Below are 19,832 nucleotides of genomic sequence, written 5' to 3'. Positions count from 1 at the left end.
GACGAATAACTAAACGTTACGTGCTCTAGTTCTACTTAGCTCCAATAATAAGGATTAGCTACATGCATTAATGGAAACGTGACCACTTTTAGTAGATTAACGTTAAATGAGATAGACGATTAGCTATATAAATTAACTAACGTAACCAATTTCTAAATTGAGTTTCCTATTTTATTAACATGAACAATGTGATTAGCACGTATAAAATATATGGGGGGTAGACGGGCACGTCCATGGGTAGACGAGGGCACGACGAGTCGTGCCAAGGCACCGAGAATTACGCGAGCACGCGCGCGAGGCCGCACGCACGCGCCGCGAACTAGCCATGCGCACGTCGGGGCCGCGCGCTGGCCGAGCGCCACAAGCATGCTGGGCTGAGCTTGAGGCCGCGCCGGGGCCGTCACGACGCGAGCAGGGCACGCCGGGGCGGGCGGGCGAGCACGGAGCACGGGCGGGGCGGGCGCGGCGCGGGGCCGGGGCGGCGCAGCCGGGGGCGGGACGAGGGCCGGGCGGCGTGGGGCGGCGCGGCCGGGGCCGAGGCGGGGCTGGGCGGGCGCGCACGGGACGGGGGCGGCCGGAGCCGGAGCGGGGCGGCCGGAGCCAGGGCGGCGGCGCCATGGCCGGGGCCGAGGTAGGCGCGGCCGGACCGAGGGCGGGCGCGGCCGGGGCGGGGGCGCCATGGCCGGGGACGGGGTCGGGACAGTCGGGACGGGGCCGGGTGGCACGGCCGGGGGCCGGCGAGCCGGGCGCGGCAGGGCCGGGCTGAGGCGGGGGCGGCCGAGGCGGGGGCGGCCGAGCCGGGGCGGGGGCGGCCGGGGTCGGGGCGGGGGCGGCCGAGCCGGGGCGGGGGCGCCATGGCCGGGGACGGGGCGGGGGCGGCCGAGGTCGGGGCGGGGGCGCCAGCATGGCCGGGGAGAGGGAGGGAGGGGGAGAGGAGAGGGAGGAGGGGGAGGGGCTTACCGCGCAGGGGGGCGGCGGCGCGCAGGGGAGGGAGGCGGCGGCGGCGGCGCGCAGGGGGAGGGGGGCGCGGTTAGGGCAGGGGAGAGGGAGAGAGGGAGAGAGAGAATGACGGACGGGGCCCGCAGGGGAGGAGAGAGGAATTTTGGGGGAGGGGAGGGGGCGCGGCTGGGCCGCTTTGGGCCCAAATGGGGCGCGCGAGGGGGTGGCTGGGCCGGCCGGGGCGGCCCACGGCGCGGGGGAGGGAAAGGGGAGGGGGCGCGGCTGGGCCGGGCGTGAGGAGGAGGGGGGCGGCTGGGCCAAAAATGGGGAAGGAGGGGGGAGGGGAGAGAGGAAAGGATTTTCCTTTTTTTCTAAAATCTATTTTCATAGATGAATGCATTTACATTTTCAAACAATAAAAAAGGATGCACGGTTCGGCATGGTGCATCAAACAAAACAAAGTATTTTAGGGTTTTGCCTTACATGGGATCTCAAGCCGAATCCCGCTATAACTTTGGAAAAGATTAAGGTTTAGCGAGGAGAAAAGGGAAAAGGAAAGGGTAACGCCCGGATTTGGTGAGAGAAAAGAAAAAAAATCTACCCCAAATTCAGGGCGTTACACTAGTTGATTCTCTCTCTAAACCCATCTTAGTTTTTCTAGATTCATAACTTGTTCAATAGTGAGGTAGAAGAGGAGGGATAGGGAGAACGGGAAGCCATACCTTTGGGGTCAAGGTGAAGAACGGTCATAGTAGTAGTTGGGATCGTAGATGGCTCTGGAAGTTGAGTACCTCCATCCTGAGTCATCTCTTTTACTCCTTGCACATTTAGACCTTGTGGTGGAGCTTTAGTGGCCAACGACGTAGAAGTGTTAGGATCTATGGTTGCTATGGATCGATTAGGCAATTTTCAGTCACTAGGGCGCTAGGTAGGAGATCAAATCCATTCTATATGTGGTGACATAGGGTTTAGCGAAAGCACGAGAGTATTAACTTCCAGACCCTACCTAGATGGTTAATATAGCGTTTATGATTGGGACCACAACTATATGTGGTTTGCTCCTCCAACCAGGGCACAAGTTCATTTGAGACTTGGTCCTTTGACTGGGTCAAAGAATCATACACATGTATTACAACGGCCATGCTGATAGTGACCATGTCGTCTTCTTCAGACGACCCCTCGCAGCGGGAAGAGGGTCATATGCATAGTATTCCTAGTGGAGGATGACAACGACGGTGGCATCTGGGATGGATGGAAGAACACTGAGACTTCCATCATCCTCGTGCCGGCCGGTAACGGAATGAGGGCACCGAGATGTCCATCAAGTACAAGCACCGTAACATATCGTACTACCATAGTGACGAGCCCAACACTAGTAGCTGGGTGATGCACGAATACCAGATCATCATGTCGTCGTAGCTCTCCAACACCATCCTATTGCGTGTCAAGGTCAACGACAGAGAGGCAAGCAAGGCTACCGCCACCAGACAACAGCAGGTTGTCACGAACCCGGAAGAGCCCGACACGAGCAACCATGACGACAACGATAGAAATGCCCTTGGGTTGAGCGGTGGTGATAAGTTAATTTGAGATTGTCTACCTACGCGATGTTACCGACGGATCTAGGATTTTTACAGAAGGTATATCATAATAATATTTTTGTATATAATTCGGTACAATTCATATGTAATTTGATATAGTCCATATTATACCTTATTAAACCATTTTAAAATGCACCACAGAATTTAATATGTAAAGATGAAATATCATAATAGTCTTAAATCCAATAGAACTAAATTGCAATATAACTCGTCGAAACATATTAAATATGACAAAGATAATTACTATGTTACTTGTTAGGCCTATGCTTTCTCAGCCATGAAAGTCTCAATTATGTGATCTTCATTCACTTCAAAAAAAAAATATCACACTCAACATCTTTGTTTTAAGACTAGACATTCATCTAAAATACTTTCACCAATCTTATTTCTTAACTTGGTTTTGACTAAAGATATTGTAGAAAATACTCTCTCAACACTTGGGATCGCCAGCTATAGAAGCAAAACCAATTTGAGAAGCAAGTAAACCATATCAAACATTGTATGTCTCTTTGTTTCAACAAATTTAACTAACAGGTCAACAAGACTATTTAGGCCTTTAAAATTATCGTCTCCTCTCATTGCATCTATATAGTTGTCAAGAGGCAATTCAAGTTTAAATAATATATTTCCAAAGATGTCATTAGGGTACAATTCAGAGAAGCAAGTGTATTAGAATGATTAAAGAAGTTAAACAAGAAAGAAACTCCATATTAACCTTAGCAAATAGGTTATCAAGCTTTTGGCTAATTTGATCAGTGACGCCAATATATACTTCTCATTTGTTTGGTTATCTCCATATAAACTAAATACCATGGTCTAGCATTTACACTATTTTTAAATGATATGATTAGATAAACAATTGTTTAGTGTCACAGTCATGTTTACTACTCCTGTTAGAGCTAATTTGGTGACGAGGGATTTTGAGGGGGTTTTGAATAGCAAGGGATTTCGTTCTCCGTGGACCCCAAATCACTCGTCACCAAACAAGTCCTTAAAGAATTATATTCCTACACGTCATAACTATAAGGAGAAAGGTCTTTTTAACAAAATAACATGAAGAGGAAAGCCTTAATTACAAGAATAAAAATGGTAACTAAAATGAAAGAAGAATATTCCTAGAGGTCATATAGAAAAACTATTAAAGAATTATATTCTTAGAGGTTATAACTCAAGAAAAAACAAAATTAGTATCTAAAACCAAAAACATATTCCTAGAGAGAGTATATATATATATATATATATATATATATATATATATATATATATATATATATATATATATATATATATATATATATATATATATATATATATATATATATATATATATACAATAACTTGACGAGGGGTGGATCGGAGGTCATAACGTCAAAAACAAAGCAAATTAGTATTAAAGTATTTCTCGAGATCGTATATAAAAAATTATGAAATAACTTTGGTAAAAGTAGGATGGGAGGTCATATATTAAAAAATAATGAGTACAAAAAAAACAGAATTGACATTAGAATATTTCTGATGTTATATTGGACGGAACTCTGCAGGGTATACTACGGCCTATCCAGTATGCCCTGTAAATTAAAGTCGGTAGGCGATGTTAATGGCAATGTCGTGGGAGAGGAGGCAGCCGGTGCCTACTTTGTCGACGATGGCAACAACTACTTTGGAGACATCGACGTTAACCATGAGTAGCACGACGGCGGCAGTGGCCTGTGTATGGAAGTTACGAAAACATATACAGTTAGAGATAGTTCGGGAATCCCATTTTTTCAAAAAATTTCCATTTGTCCAAGAAAATTTAGTTCATTTTTCCTCTATAAAATAGAAATCTTTTGAGAAAATAGAGTTACCAAAGTATCATATTTAGTAGCAGTATATATTATAAAATGGTCCTTACGGGTTTAGTTGCATGACTGTTGCAGCGATCCTAAATTTATGGAGGAAATAAAGCATTTAAAAATAGAAACCGTCACACATATCTTTTCTAAATTTATGCGCATGCTAGGGGACGTGTTTGACTCATGCATGCATTCCTTATTTGCGCGCACAGACGTGGGCGCGGGTGGTGCAACTGACAACCTGGTCCAGTCGGTGCGCTGGGTTGAACCAGGTTGCAGGGATGATCGACCTGGGCTTCCTTTAACTATTGGAAGCCCAGGGCTCCCGTTATACCTACCATATATATATATATAAAGTCTTGTAAACATATAATTGAATAAACTATTATTTGATATAAAAATATTTTTTTGAGCACGCTAACGAACACATTCACAACACCAAACACTACCACCCTAGACGACGCTGGATTGAGGCAGCGACGAGGACATCGATTTATCTTTTATATCTACTAGAATCAGCAGCGCCCTATCGGGCGCTATACAGATTGATCGAGGCTGTTAAGCATTTTTAGGTCTGATACAGCGTGGATTGGAGGAAACGGTGTAAGATTTTCTATGATCAAGCGTGTAAATGCTGGTATGCGCCGAAGAAATGGTGCTTTAAACCAAAAAGCCCTGAACTCTTGCTAATATATGCCCCACAGCTGTACGGAGCACCTGCAGAAAATCACCTCCAGATTCTCTTTCTAAGTCTGATATCATCTTTATTGCCCTCTCCCCCATCTCAACTTCTCCATACTTACTGCAACAACCCAACAGTATCCTCCATACAGTTACATTAACCTCCATAGGCAACCCTTCTATTATTTGCTCAGCCTCACACAAACGTCCAGCCCTACCTAGCATGTCTATGATGCACCCAAAATGCTTGATCTCTGGATCTATATTGTACTCATAAACCATGCTTTTGAAAAATGCTAACCCTTGCTGTACCAGACCCCCATGACTGCAGGCATTGATGACACTCAAGAAGGTGATTCTGTTGGGCTTAATCCCTACTCTTCTCATCTCTGCAAATAGCTCAAGTGCCTCAACTGACAGCCCATGCATTGCAAAACCAGAAATTATTGATGTCCATGACACCAAATTTCTTCTATCCAGCATTTCATCAAACACCTTTAGCGAGTTTTGCACAGAGCCAATCTTAGCATACAAGTCTATGAGTGAATTCCCAACCCGAACATCTGACATGATACCCTTCTTCTCACAATAGCCATTCAGCATCTCACCCATAACGATCCCTCCAAGATTAGATATCGCAGGAATAACTGCTAAAACAATTATCTCACTCGGGTTAATGCCTCCTGCCATCATGTGGTGGAGAAGAGTAAGAGCCTCTGCATAAAGACAAGCACGTGTATATCCATCAATCAGCCCAGTCCATGAGACAACATTCCTGCAGGGCATCTAATCAAACAGAAGCCTCGCATACTCAACCTCATCCCATCCAGCAAAGCCAGTGATCATCACATTCCACGAAACTACATTCTTCACTAGCATTTCATCGAACACCTTGCGTGCTTCCACCAAGCACCTGGACATGACATACACATTGATAAGGGCAGTGTGCACATAGGCATGGAACTCGAACCCCTTCTGGACAACGAGCGCATGGAGCTGTGCACCAGCTCGATGCCACCCCAGACCCGCACAAGCCTTGAGCACGAACGTGAAGACAAATGTGTCATCAGCCAGGTGCTGCGCGCGTGCTTGAAGAGGTGCAGAGCTTCCAGGGGGAAAGGACCGTGGGAGTAGGCCTTGAGGAAGGCGCGCCACAGCGCGGGACTTTGGTCGAACACCTGGTGGGCAATAAATTGGGTGTGGATTTGGAGGAGATGGCTCCTCCTGTCTTGGTGTCTCAGAAGGAGAGCAATTAGGTCGCGGAGGCGAGGGTTACTGACGGGATGGAATGGTGGGCTTCGTTGCCACAAGAGGTGGAAGGGATGGAGCCATGTCATGGAGGTAGTGGTCCACAAAATTCCTCTAAGCAAGCATCAGATGCTAGAAATCAGTAAATCATGGTGAATTTGGCGACGCAGAAAAGGGCGCGCACACCTTAAGAGCCGTCCTAGATGGCGGCGTCGATGACCTCGCTGTTGCGGGAACTGGTGCTGTACTGCTGTAGCTGAGGGCCTGGTGTCGGAGACCGGATGATGAACGCCGGGGGCAGAGACGGGACACTGGTGCCCAGAGGCCGGATGCGGAGGTGGCAGATGCCGGTGGCGGGCTGAGGCCGGAAGCCGGTGGCGGGCAAGCGGTCGGGCAGAGGCTGGAGCCCTGCTGCTGCCGTACTACGGTCCACGGACCATGGCAGAGGACGGCAGCCGGAGCCGGAGGACGACAGCCGGAGACGGAGGTCGCAGGTCACCACTCGCCAAGCGAAGGACAGCAATCTGTGTCACACGGGAGACCTCGTCACGTAGCGGCGGCTGGTGGGTGACGGAGTGAGGGGCTGAGGGCTCGTGGCTACCTAGGTTCAAGCCGTGTAGAATTGGCTGCCGAGGGAAGACCATACGATGCCGACAAAGTTGCTGAAGATAAGCCATCCTCCCGCATGGTGAGCACGGCTTTGGGGCGGCAGCACACGCGTAGCACCGCCGTGGGTGCGGCCTCTAGCTTGGGCCACTCCAGTGGCTTCTAGTGGCTTCCCGTCCTTTCCCGCAACGCGAGCTTGCTGACCAGTACCCACTCCTCGGCCCCTCCGCGGCTCCGTTGTCCTTTCTGTGTGTCTGCGATGGGAGCGGAGCCATGTCGGCCCATGCAACCGGGACGAGGGGCAGGCATGCGCCCAGGCGGTGGGCGGCGACGTCCATGGTGCGGCCCAAGGCCGCGGAGAGGAGCGCGGGAGCGGCCGTCGATGACGGGGAAGACGTGGACAAGAGCTGACGGTGGATGAACGACGGAGGAGAGGACAGGCAGACAGAGACGAGGAGAGGCGGACGTGAGCATCCTGATGAATTAGCTTGTATAAAATTTTTGGGTCCAGAGGTGAGACACGCGTCAGAATACAAGTGGTTCCACCTCCGTCGGATGCGGACGTGCGAGCAAACACGGTCAGGTTTTAAGGAACCTGACTAGTGAAGTGTGCGCGCACTGCGCGCGTATAGTCTAGGCTCATGGAGATCCAACCACATAACTAATATAACTATATAAATTTACATATATAAACGAATCTATAGTGGGGACCGAGGCGGAGGGTGTACGATGGCATCACATGCTTCCCTCTCGCCGGCAATAACTTGACTTCTGGAGACTGGATTCACTGGGATGCATTTATGTCCGTTGGAGTGATATCGTGTGGCCCAAAAACTAAAGAGGTTATGTGAACGCACCCCTTTGCAGTTCTACTCCCACTGTTCCAGCCGGTTCGTCGCGCAGATTCTAGAACGTGCAGTGCCGATATTGTGGGTTGAAGTCGTCCGTAGCCGTCGTCTTGGAATCGAACGGCTCAACTGCACTGTGATAGCGTGGCTGCACGAGCGGTCAGATTTGCGCTGGCGTTTAATATATAGAAAAGAAATATCGATTTGTTTCTTAGCCTCAAATATACTTGGTGCATCTTAGAAGTCGGAGCCCAAACCTTTATAGGCCCAGGCAGCTGCCCCCTTGCCCGAATTTTTTGTATTTTGTGACTTCCTCGGAAAAAACTTCACGTTTAGACCTTAAAAAATTTTAATGTCATTTATGGACCCTTTGCTCGGCGTCATAGCCTATAGCGCCGAGGTAACACATCTCGGCGCCATAGGCTATGGCGCCGAGGTACGTGTTGCGCTGCCCCAACCCGGACGACGTGACACCGAGCTCGGGGCTAAGATCTATGGCGCCGAGCTAGGATGTATAATTGCAAAGCTTGTCTAGCTCAGTTGGTAGAGCGCAAGGCTCTTAACCTTAAGGTTGTGAGCTCAAGCCCCACCGTGGGCGTTCAATACTTTTTGTCTTTGTCGCTGATTTTTTTGTCGAGATTTTTTCGTTTATGCCGCTGATTTTTTTTTGTTGTCGAGATTTTTTCGTTTATGCCGCTGATACATGAACCTCATGCTATACGGTTGAAGAAATCCAATACACATGTGTGGTAAAGTATAGCGACCGGATGATTTTATAAAGTACTCCGTACTTCCATAGGGTGGGTTACTTATGTGCATGGACCTTGCGTCACAAAGTTTGAATAAACAAAAACAAAAACAAAAAATATCTAGATGAATAAACAAATCAGTCACAAAAACAAAAAAAATCTAGATGAGAAATAAATCTGGACGGACAAATCAACGACATAAACGAAAAATATGGACAACAAAAAAACAAATTAGTGACAAAGACAAAAAAAATACTGAACGACCACCATAGGGCTCAAACCCACAACCTTAAGGTTAAAAGCGTTGCACTATACCGACTAAGCTAGACAAACTTTGTCATTATACATCCGAGCTCGGCGCCATAGATCTTGGGGCCGAGCTCGGTGCCACGTCGGCGCCACGTCGTCCGGTTTGTGCCAGCAACACGTACCTCGGCGCCATAACTTATGGCGCCGAGATGTGTTACCTCGGCGTCATAGGCTATAGCGCCGAGCAAAGGGTCTAAAAATAACATTAAAATTTTTTAAGATCCAAATGTGAATTTTTGTCCGAGAAAGGAACAAAATACAAAAAAATTCGGCCCCCTTGCCGCCTCTATAGGGCCGGCCCTGTACCGAGCTTCCAAACTGGCCCGGTAGAGTACAAAGTATACTCGTATTTGGATTAATGTTCGGCAGCAATTTGATTGTTTTTTTGTGTGTATGTGTTAGCCTTTGTGAATATCAAGAATTGGCATTGACATATGTAATTATTCAGATTGGTTGGTCATTTACTTATAAACATACTCTTGGTCTTTCAGAATTACAAATCACTGAGTGCTGTTTTGAATACATTAAAGAAAAAAGTTTATTTCAGATCTCGTATGAACAAGACTTTTCCCATGTACTGTCTAGAGGAAGCTATTTCCCTCAATTTCCAGTTCCATAGCAGCCATTTGATGCAATAATTTGGAATGCCGACAGAACGAGTCCATGCTACAGATGGATGGCTCTAAATTTACACAATCAAAATGATTGAGCTCACGCTGGAGATTAATCTCATAAGAAGAAAAAATCTTTGTAAGTTATCCAGCACAATGTACAAGTACAATAGATTGCGGAGTACCTTCTTCACACATATACAAATACTCACTGATGAACCTCTATTATTTGAGGAAGGGATTCATATCAAGGGCCATATAATTTGAAATCTCTATATTCTCTTCTACGCTCAAACCAATATTTATTTTTCCTTTGCTTAATGTGCCTGCTTACAAGTTAGAAGAAGGGTGGAACATGCCTAGCTCCTTGCCGTGTCCCTTGATCGTGCTTCAGCTTGCTGACACATGCAGTCAGGCATAGGAAGGGTGTATATGGATTCCTGTGGTTTCCTTAATGCGAAACCTTTCATCTCACTGTGCCGACGCATGTCCTGCATGTGGTGCTTGAATCGATCCCATCTACGTACAAGATTAGCTTTGATACTCCACAACTAGATGATGATTACGAAAAAAAAATCATAAACCCTTTCGTGTTCTGCCCATTGCAGGTGTTCAGAACTAAAAGAAAGTAACCAGTTACAGAAGATTCAATGTATGTCAGTGTCAGCATGCACATAAAGGATTCGGTATACTGTAATTAGATTAGAATAAACACAGAGGCAATCATGTTTGGCGAAACCTTTATGAAATAAGGGTCATCAGATGACCGTTATCTTGGACACAAAAATGGCTACATGTGGACGAATTTCAAGCCACATTCATTGACAGTTTATGAAACTTCACGAGGATGAACGAAATTCAATTTGCTGAGCAAGAAGGCCGGAAGTTCACTGGAGTTTATGGACCACAGGGAGACGATGAGAAAGTGTCCTTCCTGCAGGAACTCAGGGATATCAGGGCGATCTACAGTGGCCCTTGGCTAGTAGCAGGTGACTTTAATCTCATCTATCAGGCTGCTGACAAAAACAATGCAAACCTGGATACAGCGATGATGGCAAGTTTCAGACGCTTCTTGAATGATATGGAGGTCAAGGAGATCCCCCTGCTTGGAAGGAAATACACTTGGTCTAATGAGCGGCAGTCCCGTAGACCCGTACTTTGGTTAGGCTGGACAGAGCCTTTTGCTGTGTTGATTGGGATGGTTTATTTCCGGAGTCAATTCTGCAAAGCATGACAGCAGGAGTGTCTGACCACTACCCCCTCATACTTGGCCTCAAAGTGAAGACTGCTGGTAAGCGTCGGTTCCATTTTGAAAGTTTTTGGACCAAAATACCGGGCTTCTTGGATGCGGTGAAGCAGAATTAGGAAGCTCCTGTGTCTTCAAATTGTGCAGTTGAGCGCCTATTTCTGAAATTGCAAAGGCTCAGTAAAGGGCTGCAGAAATGGGGTCAGAGGAAGGTGGGCAACATCAAAGTTCAGATGGAAATGGCCAAAGAAATCTTACATCGACTGGAAATTGAGCGTGATTCAAGGGATCTCTCTGAACAGGAGTGGCTGCGGAGGAAGCTTAAACTACACTGCCTTGGCCTGGCCTCCCTTGAAAGAACCATTGCCCGCTTGCGGTCCTGTATCCTCTATCTCCAAGACGGCGATGCTAATACAGCCTTCTTCCATCAGCAAGCAAGGTTCAGGAAGAAGAATTTCATACCCAAGCTTAATGTTGGTGATCAGATAGCAGTTTCCCAAGAGGACAAGCAAGCAGTTGTGCTAGACTTTTATGAAAACCTGCTGGGGAAAGCTGAAGAACCAATTTATACCGTTGACCTTGCAGAATTGGGTATACAGCAGATTGAGCTCTCTCAACTAGATGCTCCTTTCATGGAAGCGGAGCTATGGGCAACTATAAAAGACATGCCAATGGACAAGGCGCCAGGGCCAGATGGCTTTACTGACCACTTCTATAAATCTTGCTAGAGTATCATCAAGGGAGATATTTTGATGGCTTTAGACGCTATTTATCTGAGGTCATGTCTTCAAATTTTGTCTCCTGAATTCGGCCTTCATTACCTTGTTACCTAAGAAACAGGATGCTTCTCAGGTTACAGATTTTCGCCATATCAGCTTGGTGCATAGCTTTGCTAAATTAGTAACAAAAATAATGGCCAATAGGTTGGCCCCTGTTCTACCGATTTTGATCAGCCCCAACCAGACTGCTTTTGTGAAAGGTCAAAGAATTCATGATAATTTTATGTTTGTCCAACAAACGGTCAAGGCTCTGCACAAGAATAAGAAGAAAGAAGCTCACATCCTCCTTAAACTTGACATATCTAAAGCTTTTGATTCGGTCTCCTGGTCCTTTTTATTGGAAATTCTTAGGCATATTGGGTTTGGACAGCGATGGATTAATCTCTTATGTTTGCTGTTATCTACTTCCTCTACACAAGTTCTAGTGAATGGTGAGCCAGGGGAGACAATTTATCATAGACGGGGGTTTAAGACAGGGAGATCCTTTGTCTCCAATGCTATTCATTTTGGTCATGAATATTCTGAATGCAATAATTGTATATGTCTCACGGAAGTCCTGTACAGTCAAGGATTTTCCTTGTACTTATCTTGGGCTAATTGGCAAACCCACAAAGGAGGTCTTGCTGCCATTAATTGATAAGGTGGCAGAATTTTTGCCGGGGTGGAAAGCTTCCTTAATGAACCGTGCAGGCAGATTGGTAATGGTTCGAGTAGTGTTAACTGCTGCTCCTATTTACCTTTTGATTGCCATGGATCTACCAAAGTGGGTTCTAAAAGCCATCGACAAAAGGAGGAGTTTTCTCTGAAAGGGTCAGGAACAAGCTAAAGGAGGTCACTGTTTGGTCTCTTGGGAAAGGGTGCAGCGGCCTCTGGAATATGGTGGTCTTGGAATTCATAATCTGTATCTGCTTGGCTGAGCGTTGCGGATTTGCTGGTTGTGGCTGAGAAAACTGTTCCTAGTAGCCTTTGGGCAGGCCTCCCAACTCAAGTCCCTCGCAATGCTCAGGCCCTCTTCAACATTGCAGTGGACGTCATTGTTGGGAACGTTGAGCAAACACTCTTCTGGACAGACAGATGGCTGGATGGCCATACCATATCTGAAGTGACACCCAGCTTATTTAGTGCTGTCTCAAAGCGGACAGCCAAGAGGAAGAGGAAGAGGTAGCCCAAGCTCTCCAAAACCAAAGATGGGTGGATGACATCAAAGGAGCGCTCACAGTCCAGGTTATATTCGAGTACCTAAAGGTTTGGCACATGGTAGATGGTCTATTTTTGCAGCAACATGTGCCGGACCAATTTGTGTGGAGATTAACACAATCCGGCATTCACAAGAGTAAGTCAGCATATAGTGCTTATTTCATTGGCACCATCACATTTGGACCTTGGAGAAGAATATGGAAGAGCTGGGCACCTCCTCGCTGTAAGTTTTTCATTTGGCTGGTGTTCCATAACCGGTGTTGGACGGTTGATCGCCTTGCTAAGAGAGGCTTGCCCCACCCTGATGTGTGCCCGCTCTGTGATCAAGATGATGAAGACATTCACCATCTCTTGGCCAGCTGTGTTTTTGCTAGACAAGTATGAGCAAGCATCTTTCTTCAGTTGGGCCTTACTGCCTTGGCGCCAGATGCTTCCGTTTTTCAAAATGGTGGTGGACAGTAATCTCAACTGCTCCTAAGGAAATGCGGAAGGGTCTAAATTCTTTTATCATTTTGGTCGCTTGGGAACTGTGGAAGCATCGTAATGCTTGCTTGTTTGAGCAACATAGGCCCAATGTTCAGGAAGTTCTCAGGGCTGTTAGGGATGAAAGTAGTCTCTGGTGCAGCGCTGGAGCAAAAAAGATCCAAGAGCTCATGGCCACGGTGTCTAGTCTGGGGGATTAGGAGCCTGTTGAGGTTCCTTTCCCTGGCCGTCTTTCTTTTTTCTCTTCTGTTTGGGTTTTAGCGCCTCCAGGATGGGAGGCGTGACGTACAGTGGGTGTGCGTCAGGTGTTCTTGTATTTGTTTTGGCACTCCTGCCTTTCTTCTACCTTAATGAAATGACGTGCAGCTCTCCTGTGTTGTTCGAGAAAAAAGAAAAGAAAATATACCTGATATTTGGATTGTCAAAGAGTTGAACTAGCTTCCGCTTATCTGGTTTTATTGTCTTTGCATGTCCTCCATACATATAACGTCTGTGCCCCATCAGAAAGTGAGGGAAATTGCTTCCTTGTGTCATCACAAACACTTCGCTATGAAGACAGATAGTATAGTCCAGTGCTGCAAGTCTTGATGAATGTCCCTACAGAGTGTGTAAGAAGGCCAACTTATCCTTTGATACCTGGCCTCCATTTCTTGATGCAATACAAACAGGATAAGGGAGGCACACTTTCTAAAATTTGTTTGAGGACTGGAATAATCAAGGAAAAAGGTACCTTGAACTGTGCAAGCTCCTCAGGTGTAACTAGAGCGTGTTTTGTTTGTAGAAATGGAAACAACCGTCGAAGAGGAGTCATGTACTTTTCAGCGTTATATATTTTACCGGATGCAACATAAAGGGAAGTAGTGTTGTCAAATCCCATTCCTCGCAGCATCATTCCGACCTTGTATAAACTGAACTAGTAAGAAAATATAAGTTACATGATACCTTATAAAACGAAGCAAATACAGTTCCCCTAATTTTTTATCAGAGATGAAGTCCAATCTTATAAATTAGGTGAGGATAATTGTTCTATTCAAGGAGTAAGACAAGACAATCTAGAAATGATCTGCCAATATGACCGGGCGCTCTCTGTCTGTGATGTAATTGTATATTAGTAGACAGCAGAACCTCAAACATGGCATGGGCTCAAGCAATTCAGGAAAAAGCAAGATTGCAAGGAACAAATATTGCAACCTCCAAAGGTGTCAAAGGGCATCTCCCATTCCTTCGGTTAGCCTCAGGATTTATCACTCGACCAGGTCGGTGGAATTTCCCTCTCCAGCTCCTTTCGCGAGCATTTTCCATTGCATTATTCTCCGTCGAGCCACCATCATAATTACAGCATGAAAAAGCTACCATGTCCTAGACATATAACTCATCACAACTTGAGAAAAGTAGTAATATTAGTCCACACAAGATAAACTTTAGTAAAACCTCTTCAAAGCGAAGATGAACCGAGACGTACTTCCCGCCACTTAAAAAACTCCTCTTGATCATTCGGTCAACCATATTATCTGCAAGAATTCTTATTGGTTCAGAAAATCTTAATGCCTTATAGTTTGTCAAACATCTCAATGCCTGGATATTCATAGGAACTGAATGAGCCAGTCTATTTGAGAAAGGGGCAATACGCACAGCCCTGTGTCATAGAACAAGAAATAAGTGAAGACATGGTGCTATGTGATGCTCAGTGCAAATATCAGACTCTACTTCATGTCAAGGAGAAAAAAGAGGGAGCACGTACCCTAGCTCCAACAGCTTTGGAAGCACATGTTGTAAGTAGTAACTTGGGGGTGAGAAAGCTTTGGTTCTCATGTTTGGTATTATGCTGATATTATGGTTGAATCGCAGAAAAACATCTTCAGGAAGATCTTTTACAACCCTTACATATTTTCTAAGTGACTCAATGAAGTGATCTTCGTCAAAGATATCACCAAATTTGCTGAAAACTTGAAAAGACATCCTCATGAAACAGTGAGAAGTAAACTAACATATATTTTAGGTATTACAGTTTTAATTCCCAATGGCATGGGACATGTAGAATCAGCATATTTAAACGATTAAGGGAAAATTTTATATGCTAAAAGGAAATGCACCTGATAGGATATGTGGGAGCTTATAGGAGTACTTAACAATGACTAAAACTATGTTGTCAAAATACATAACTACGTAAGAGCAAATATAATCTCAAAGGTAGCAGGCTAGCAGCAACAAAAAAATGCTAGTGTGCATACAAAAAAGGCTGCATGCGATAGGGGTCATAATCCATTTAACTTATTCACTCCAGTCTCGTTATGAAAGATTAACCAGAAAAACACTTGCAAAAGGAGACTAATAACAGAAGTAGGTTTCCCAACTTAGTATAGTAAACCAATAGTTTACAAAGCTAGTTTCCAAGAAAGGAAAAGGACGAAGGTATATACAATAATTCAGTTACTCGAAATACATCTCTGATTATTATGTAAACATAAACTTTTACCTAGAATCACGCCAAACGCTATTCAAATGAAATGCTGGTGTCACAAGAGTTGCATTAAGAATTTTGGCCACGGCAATAGCATCACAAATCTGTATTAGGAAATCTCAATCAGATAACCACCAAAAATGCATGCTGAAAAGAGGAAACCTGACTTGAACTTGAGGTGCTAAATCAAGAAGGGGAAAAAATTCATGGATGAAGATTGGTAAGCACATAAAACTCCATTTGTTATTTAAGACCCTGTTTGTTTGAGCTTCTCATCAGCTTCCCAGTGTGAAAGGCCAGAAGCTGTGAAACAAACAACTAGCTTTTTGGTTTAGCTTCTGGAAAGCCAGAAGCTAGCTTTTTGGTTAGCTTCTGGAAAGTCAGAAGCTCAGAAAAGTTGAGTTTATACGGGAAGCTGAGAAGACTGGTTTCACAGAAAAGCTATTATTGGCTCCTCAGGATCAAAAGCCTAATAGCAGCTTTTTAGAAAAGCTCCAAAAGCTGCAGCTCAAACAAACAGGGCCCTAGACTTCCATGGAAGATAAGATAAATACATGCAATAAAATACCCACTATCATATTTATGAAAGAGTGAGGTTGAAAACATGTATATAACTGCCAATTTATGATTTGGACCACAGAATCAACTATCAGCAAACTTGACACCTTGCTGATTATAAGAAAAACAAAGATATAACCAAGACATTCTTAGCTGAGATTGGATCCCTTTCTTCAAAAAAACAGGCATCTAGTAACTGCTCTTACTGGAGAACTAGACCATCATTTCAAACTGAGTAAGAAAGCTAGTACGGCTCCATGAAATCTCAATGTATATTGAGGATGGACTGTTAAAAAACGTTTTAATACCGATGGATTTTATCAGTGCATGCAAATAATGATAAAATTGAGCTTCTAGATCAAAATGATATCGTCAACATAGAGAATTGGAGTGGGGCGAATCTAGGCCAGAAGATGACCGGGTCATCCTCTTTATCTGATGGGGTCATTAGCAGCTATGACAGTTATTTCCACTGAAAATAAGAAATTTCATTTAGGTCAGATGACCCCGGTAAACAAGGCTAGCACCGCCCCTGAATTGGACTATTCAAATCTAGTAAGAAATGATCATACAACTTACTGAAATGCGTTGTTGATTCAAGCCACCATTTGCCTCAACTATGAGGAAACCATTTGAAGGCGGTAGCTCTGAAAAGCGTAAATGTGTGCTATCAATGTCAGCTAGCAAGTTATGTTGTATTTCCCATCCCAGCTTATATTGACTTAGGTAAACAAAGAAGAATTGGTTTGAGTTATAACTTGGATGTTTGGTATGCAAACTACACTGTTACGGTTCTCTTACCTGAGTGTATCAACCCCTTGCTGATACAAGGTTCCCATTGCTTTCCAAACTTTTTGTATTGAGATGTCACTAACTGTGCAATGACAAGACAAAAAGGAACTATGTCACATACATGTAAGATATCCTAATTTCCTAGCATAAAGAACAAGAGTTTCATGGTCCTTATAAAGTTATGATTAAATCCTAATTTCCTAGCAAAAAGAACAAGAGTTTCATGGTCCTTATAAAGTTATGATTAAACGAATTTAGGGAGATTCACAGTTGAACTCCAAAGGTTATTGAGAGTATTAGCATAGTATAACTGATCAAGACAAGATCGGCATTCTCATGCTCAACCATGAGCCAAAGATTTGTTCTGAGTCTTCCTAAGTTTAGAACGTAAAAAAGGCTAGCACATAGCCCTGAGAGTTCACATAATTAACAGACATGAAACCAAAGACATCAGTACAGCACATCAACAGGATAAAATAAATCATGTCATACACAAAAAAAAACTGTTTTTCACTTATATAGGATTATTCTTCTGCCTTGTTTGAAGTCACACAAATAAGGCACTAGAATACTACATTTTTTAGAGCAATGTTGTACCTGACAATGATATGTTACACAATAAGCAGAAAGGGTCTTGATGCCCCTTATGTGATCAGAAGGATGAAACAATTCATCATTTGTTGGTGTCCTGCATTTTTGCTATACAATTTTGGTTCTACGTCTTCCAGAAGAGGGGACTGGCTGCACTGTCCCTGGACATCGAGGAAAGCAATTTTGAGGCTTGGTGGAGTACTTCAGTTACTCGCTTTAATGGAGACATCCAAAAAGGCTTCAACTCTCTTGTGGTTTTAGGAGCTTGGTGTATTTGGCAGCACCACAACGAGTGTGTTTTTGAAGGTGTTCCGCCTAGTGTGGCTACGGCCTTGTCTTTAGTTGAGGATGAGTGTAGTTTGTAGTGTCTCGCTGGTGCTAAGGATTTATCCTTGCTCTCAGTTTATGGTCATGTCCCAGGTTGAGGCATATTGTTGGTTCTCTGGAGTAGATGTTTTAGTGTTCTAGTTTTTATGTTCTTTTTTATGTTTTTGTAGGGCCTTTTAGCCCTTGTACTGTCACCTTCTATCTTTAATGAAATGATACGCAGCTCTCCTACATGTTCGAGAAAAAAAAACATGTAAGAAATGGCGTAGCAGTAGCTAAGGTCCCTCGCTACAAAACATTGAAACCTTGTGTTGGGAGTTGGGACAGGTGGCTGTGCTCTGCTGTCTGGTCACTGCTTAGTCTTGTGATCACCAAAAATGTGCTTCACAAATTGTTTCAAATTTAAGCTACAGAACATGGAAATGAATGTTGTCATAAAAACTGCCTCTATAAACTGTCTACGTGATTCATTGGTACTGATTAACAGCCTCCTTTTGCAAAATTGTGCCTTCTTTGGATTATTTATCCTCTCATCTAGCATCACCAAGTTGTAGCCTATACACTATGTCTATCATTTTAAGGGTCATCACGTTTCTGCCATTCAAACATGAAACGAAAAGCAGAACATGCTACAATTTTACAAGTAAATTACTACAAGGTGGCAAACATGTTTCTTTTGGCTCATGAAATGTGACTGGCTGATTGTCCAGATCCCCTATTTTCTTGTAGAAGAAGCCTATTTTCAGTGTTCCAAGCCAAACTTTGTTGAATTTGAGTGTGATTGGAGGTAAATTCGTCGTCCTTCTGGCAAAAGGGAAAATGATAGGAAAGAAAATTGAAAGGACAGAAAAAAAACACAGAATAAGACCAAACTTATACGATGACAATTTTGATCAAATCAAGCCCCTACATTGCAATTCTGAAATCTTAGATGACACATTTAACCAAGCAAGGAGCCAATCATCAGTTCCGGTCTCGAGACAAACCAGGAACTTGGGCATGCAAGAACTCCACCACGAAATCAAACCACAAGATCCTAAGGGGCAAAAAATGCTAACCTAGGGACGCTCACCGGGTTCGGGCGGGAGGCGAAGGCGCGCATTTCCGGGAGCAGCCGTTCGAACACGAGGTGGCTGCGGTACACCGACCCGGGGGGCGCCGATTGCGCGCCCCGCCTTAGCACACCCGCCACCACGCCGCTGGATCCAGACCCCTCGCTGCCGCCAATGGTGAGCATGAGCATCGCAGCCGCGTAAGCCAGCGCGAGGAGCAGCACGGCGGCCCGGCGGCGGCGCCCGACCAGCACGCGGCTCAACCGCCGCGCAGCAGACTTCGCGCCAACCGTCTCGGTGCCGCGCATTGACGCCGCAGCGGCCGCCACTTGCATATCCTCGAGCGCTCCCGCGAGATCATGCGACGTGAAGTTGTTTGCCGGTGTGGAGGAGGTGCGAAATGGTGGCGATGATGGAAAGGCCGGAGAGGAAAGCGTAACCAGAAATGGCAAATGCGCAGATACATACATAGTGGAGTTTTAAATACGACCTAAATTAATGTACGACCTTCATTAATTTTGAAGATATGAAATAAAAAAATCCAGAATTTCTTCTTTGCGATAATAATGCCAAAAAATCTCGAGTTGGCTCATATGTATTAAAGAGTTTTTAGAGGAGTCTCTATGTGTAACTAAAAAAATCAAGAGATGAATTCTTATTTTTCATGACTGTATATATATTATCTCTTAACTATATTTAGGATTAAAAACTTAAAATTGTATCATTCAGTCTTTTAGTTGTCTCTTATACTTGAAAAAATTGATAGTGTTGTACATGACCTTAGTTAGCGATGGGCACGAAGCCTTGAGTAGTCAAATCTGATTCGCATTGAATCAAAGTATTGTATTATTTATTACTAGTCAATTGCTCGTATGTTACCACGGTTTCTAGGGATCTATTCAGTTTCTTTGAGATTTTT

General features: G+C 44.7%; 1 protein-coding gene across 13 annotated transcripts; it reads right to left on the bottom strand.

The window, feature by feature from the left end:
- Positions 1-9,518: 9,518 nt before the first annotated feature.
- LOC103647008 (uncharacterized protein) lies at positions 9,519-19,379 on the bottom strand. Of its 13 annotated transcripts, none has more exons than XR_002267285.2 (11): positions 18,934-19,379; positions 16,953-17,025; positions 16,731-16,798; positions 15,609-15,697; positions 14,874-15,078; positions 14,324-14,768; positions 13,863-14,040; positions 13,539-13,729; positions 10,932-11,502; positions 10,464-10,834; positions 9,519-10,361 (listed from the first exon to the last, which is right to left on the bottom strand). XR_002267285.2 is itself a non-coding variant. In XM_008671585.2 (10 exons), the coding sequence occupies exons 1-10, from the start codon at positions 19,246-19,248 to the stop codon at positions 11,499-11,501; spliced, it is 1,479 nt and encodes a 492-aa protein (XP_008669807.1). In that variant the 5' UTR covers positions 19,249-19,373; the 3' UTR covers positions 9,519-11,498. The 13 variants fall into 13 exon arrangements, 5 of the variants coding, with proteins under 5 accessions (XP_008669807.1, XP_008669805.1, XP_008669808.1 ...); XR_004856334.1 differs by having other exon boundaries at positions 10,932-13,729; positions 13,863-14,030; positions 14,324-14,491; ... (1 more) ...; positions 14,874-15,071; positions 18,934-19,373; XR_004856337.1 differs by having other exon boundaries at positions 9,519-10,834; positions 10,932-13,781; positions 13,863-14,030; positions 14,324-14,491; positions 14,564-14,768.
- Between the last annotated feature and the right edge of the window lie 453 nt (positions 19,380-19,832).

This window comes from Zea mays, chromosome 2 (assembly GCF_902167145.1).
Source record: "Zea mays cultivar B73 chromosome 2, Zm-B73-REFERENCE-NAM-5.0, whole genome shotgun sequence".
Lineage (NCBI taxonomy): Eukaryota > Viridiplantae > Streptophyta > Magnoliopsida > Poales > Poaceae > Zea > Zea mays.
Note: the sequence above shows the minus strand (reverse complement) of the source record. Positions and strands in the feature narration are given on the sequence as shown.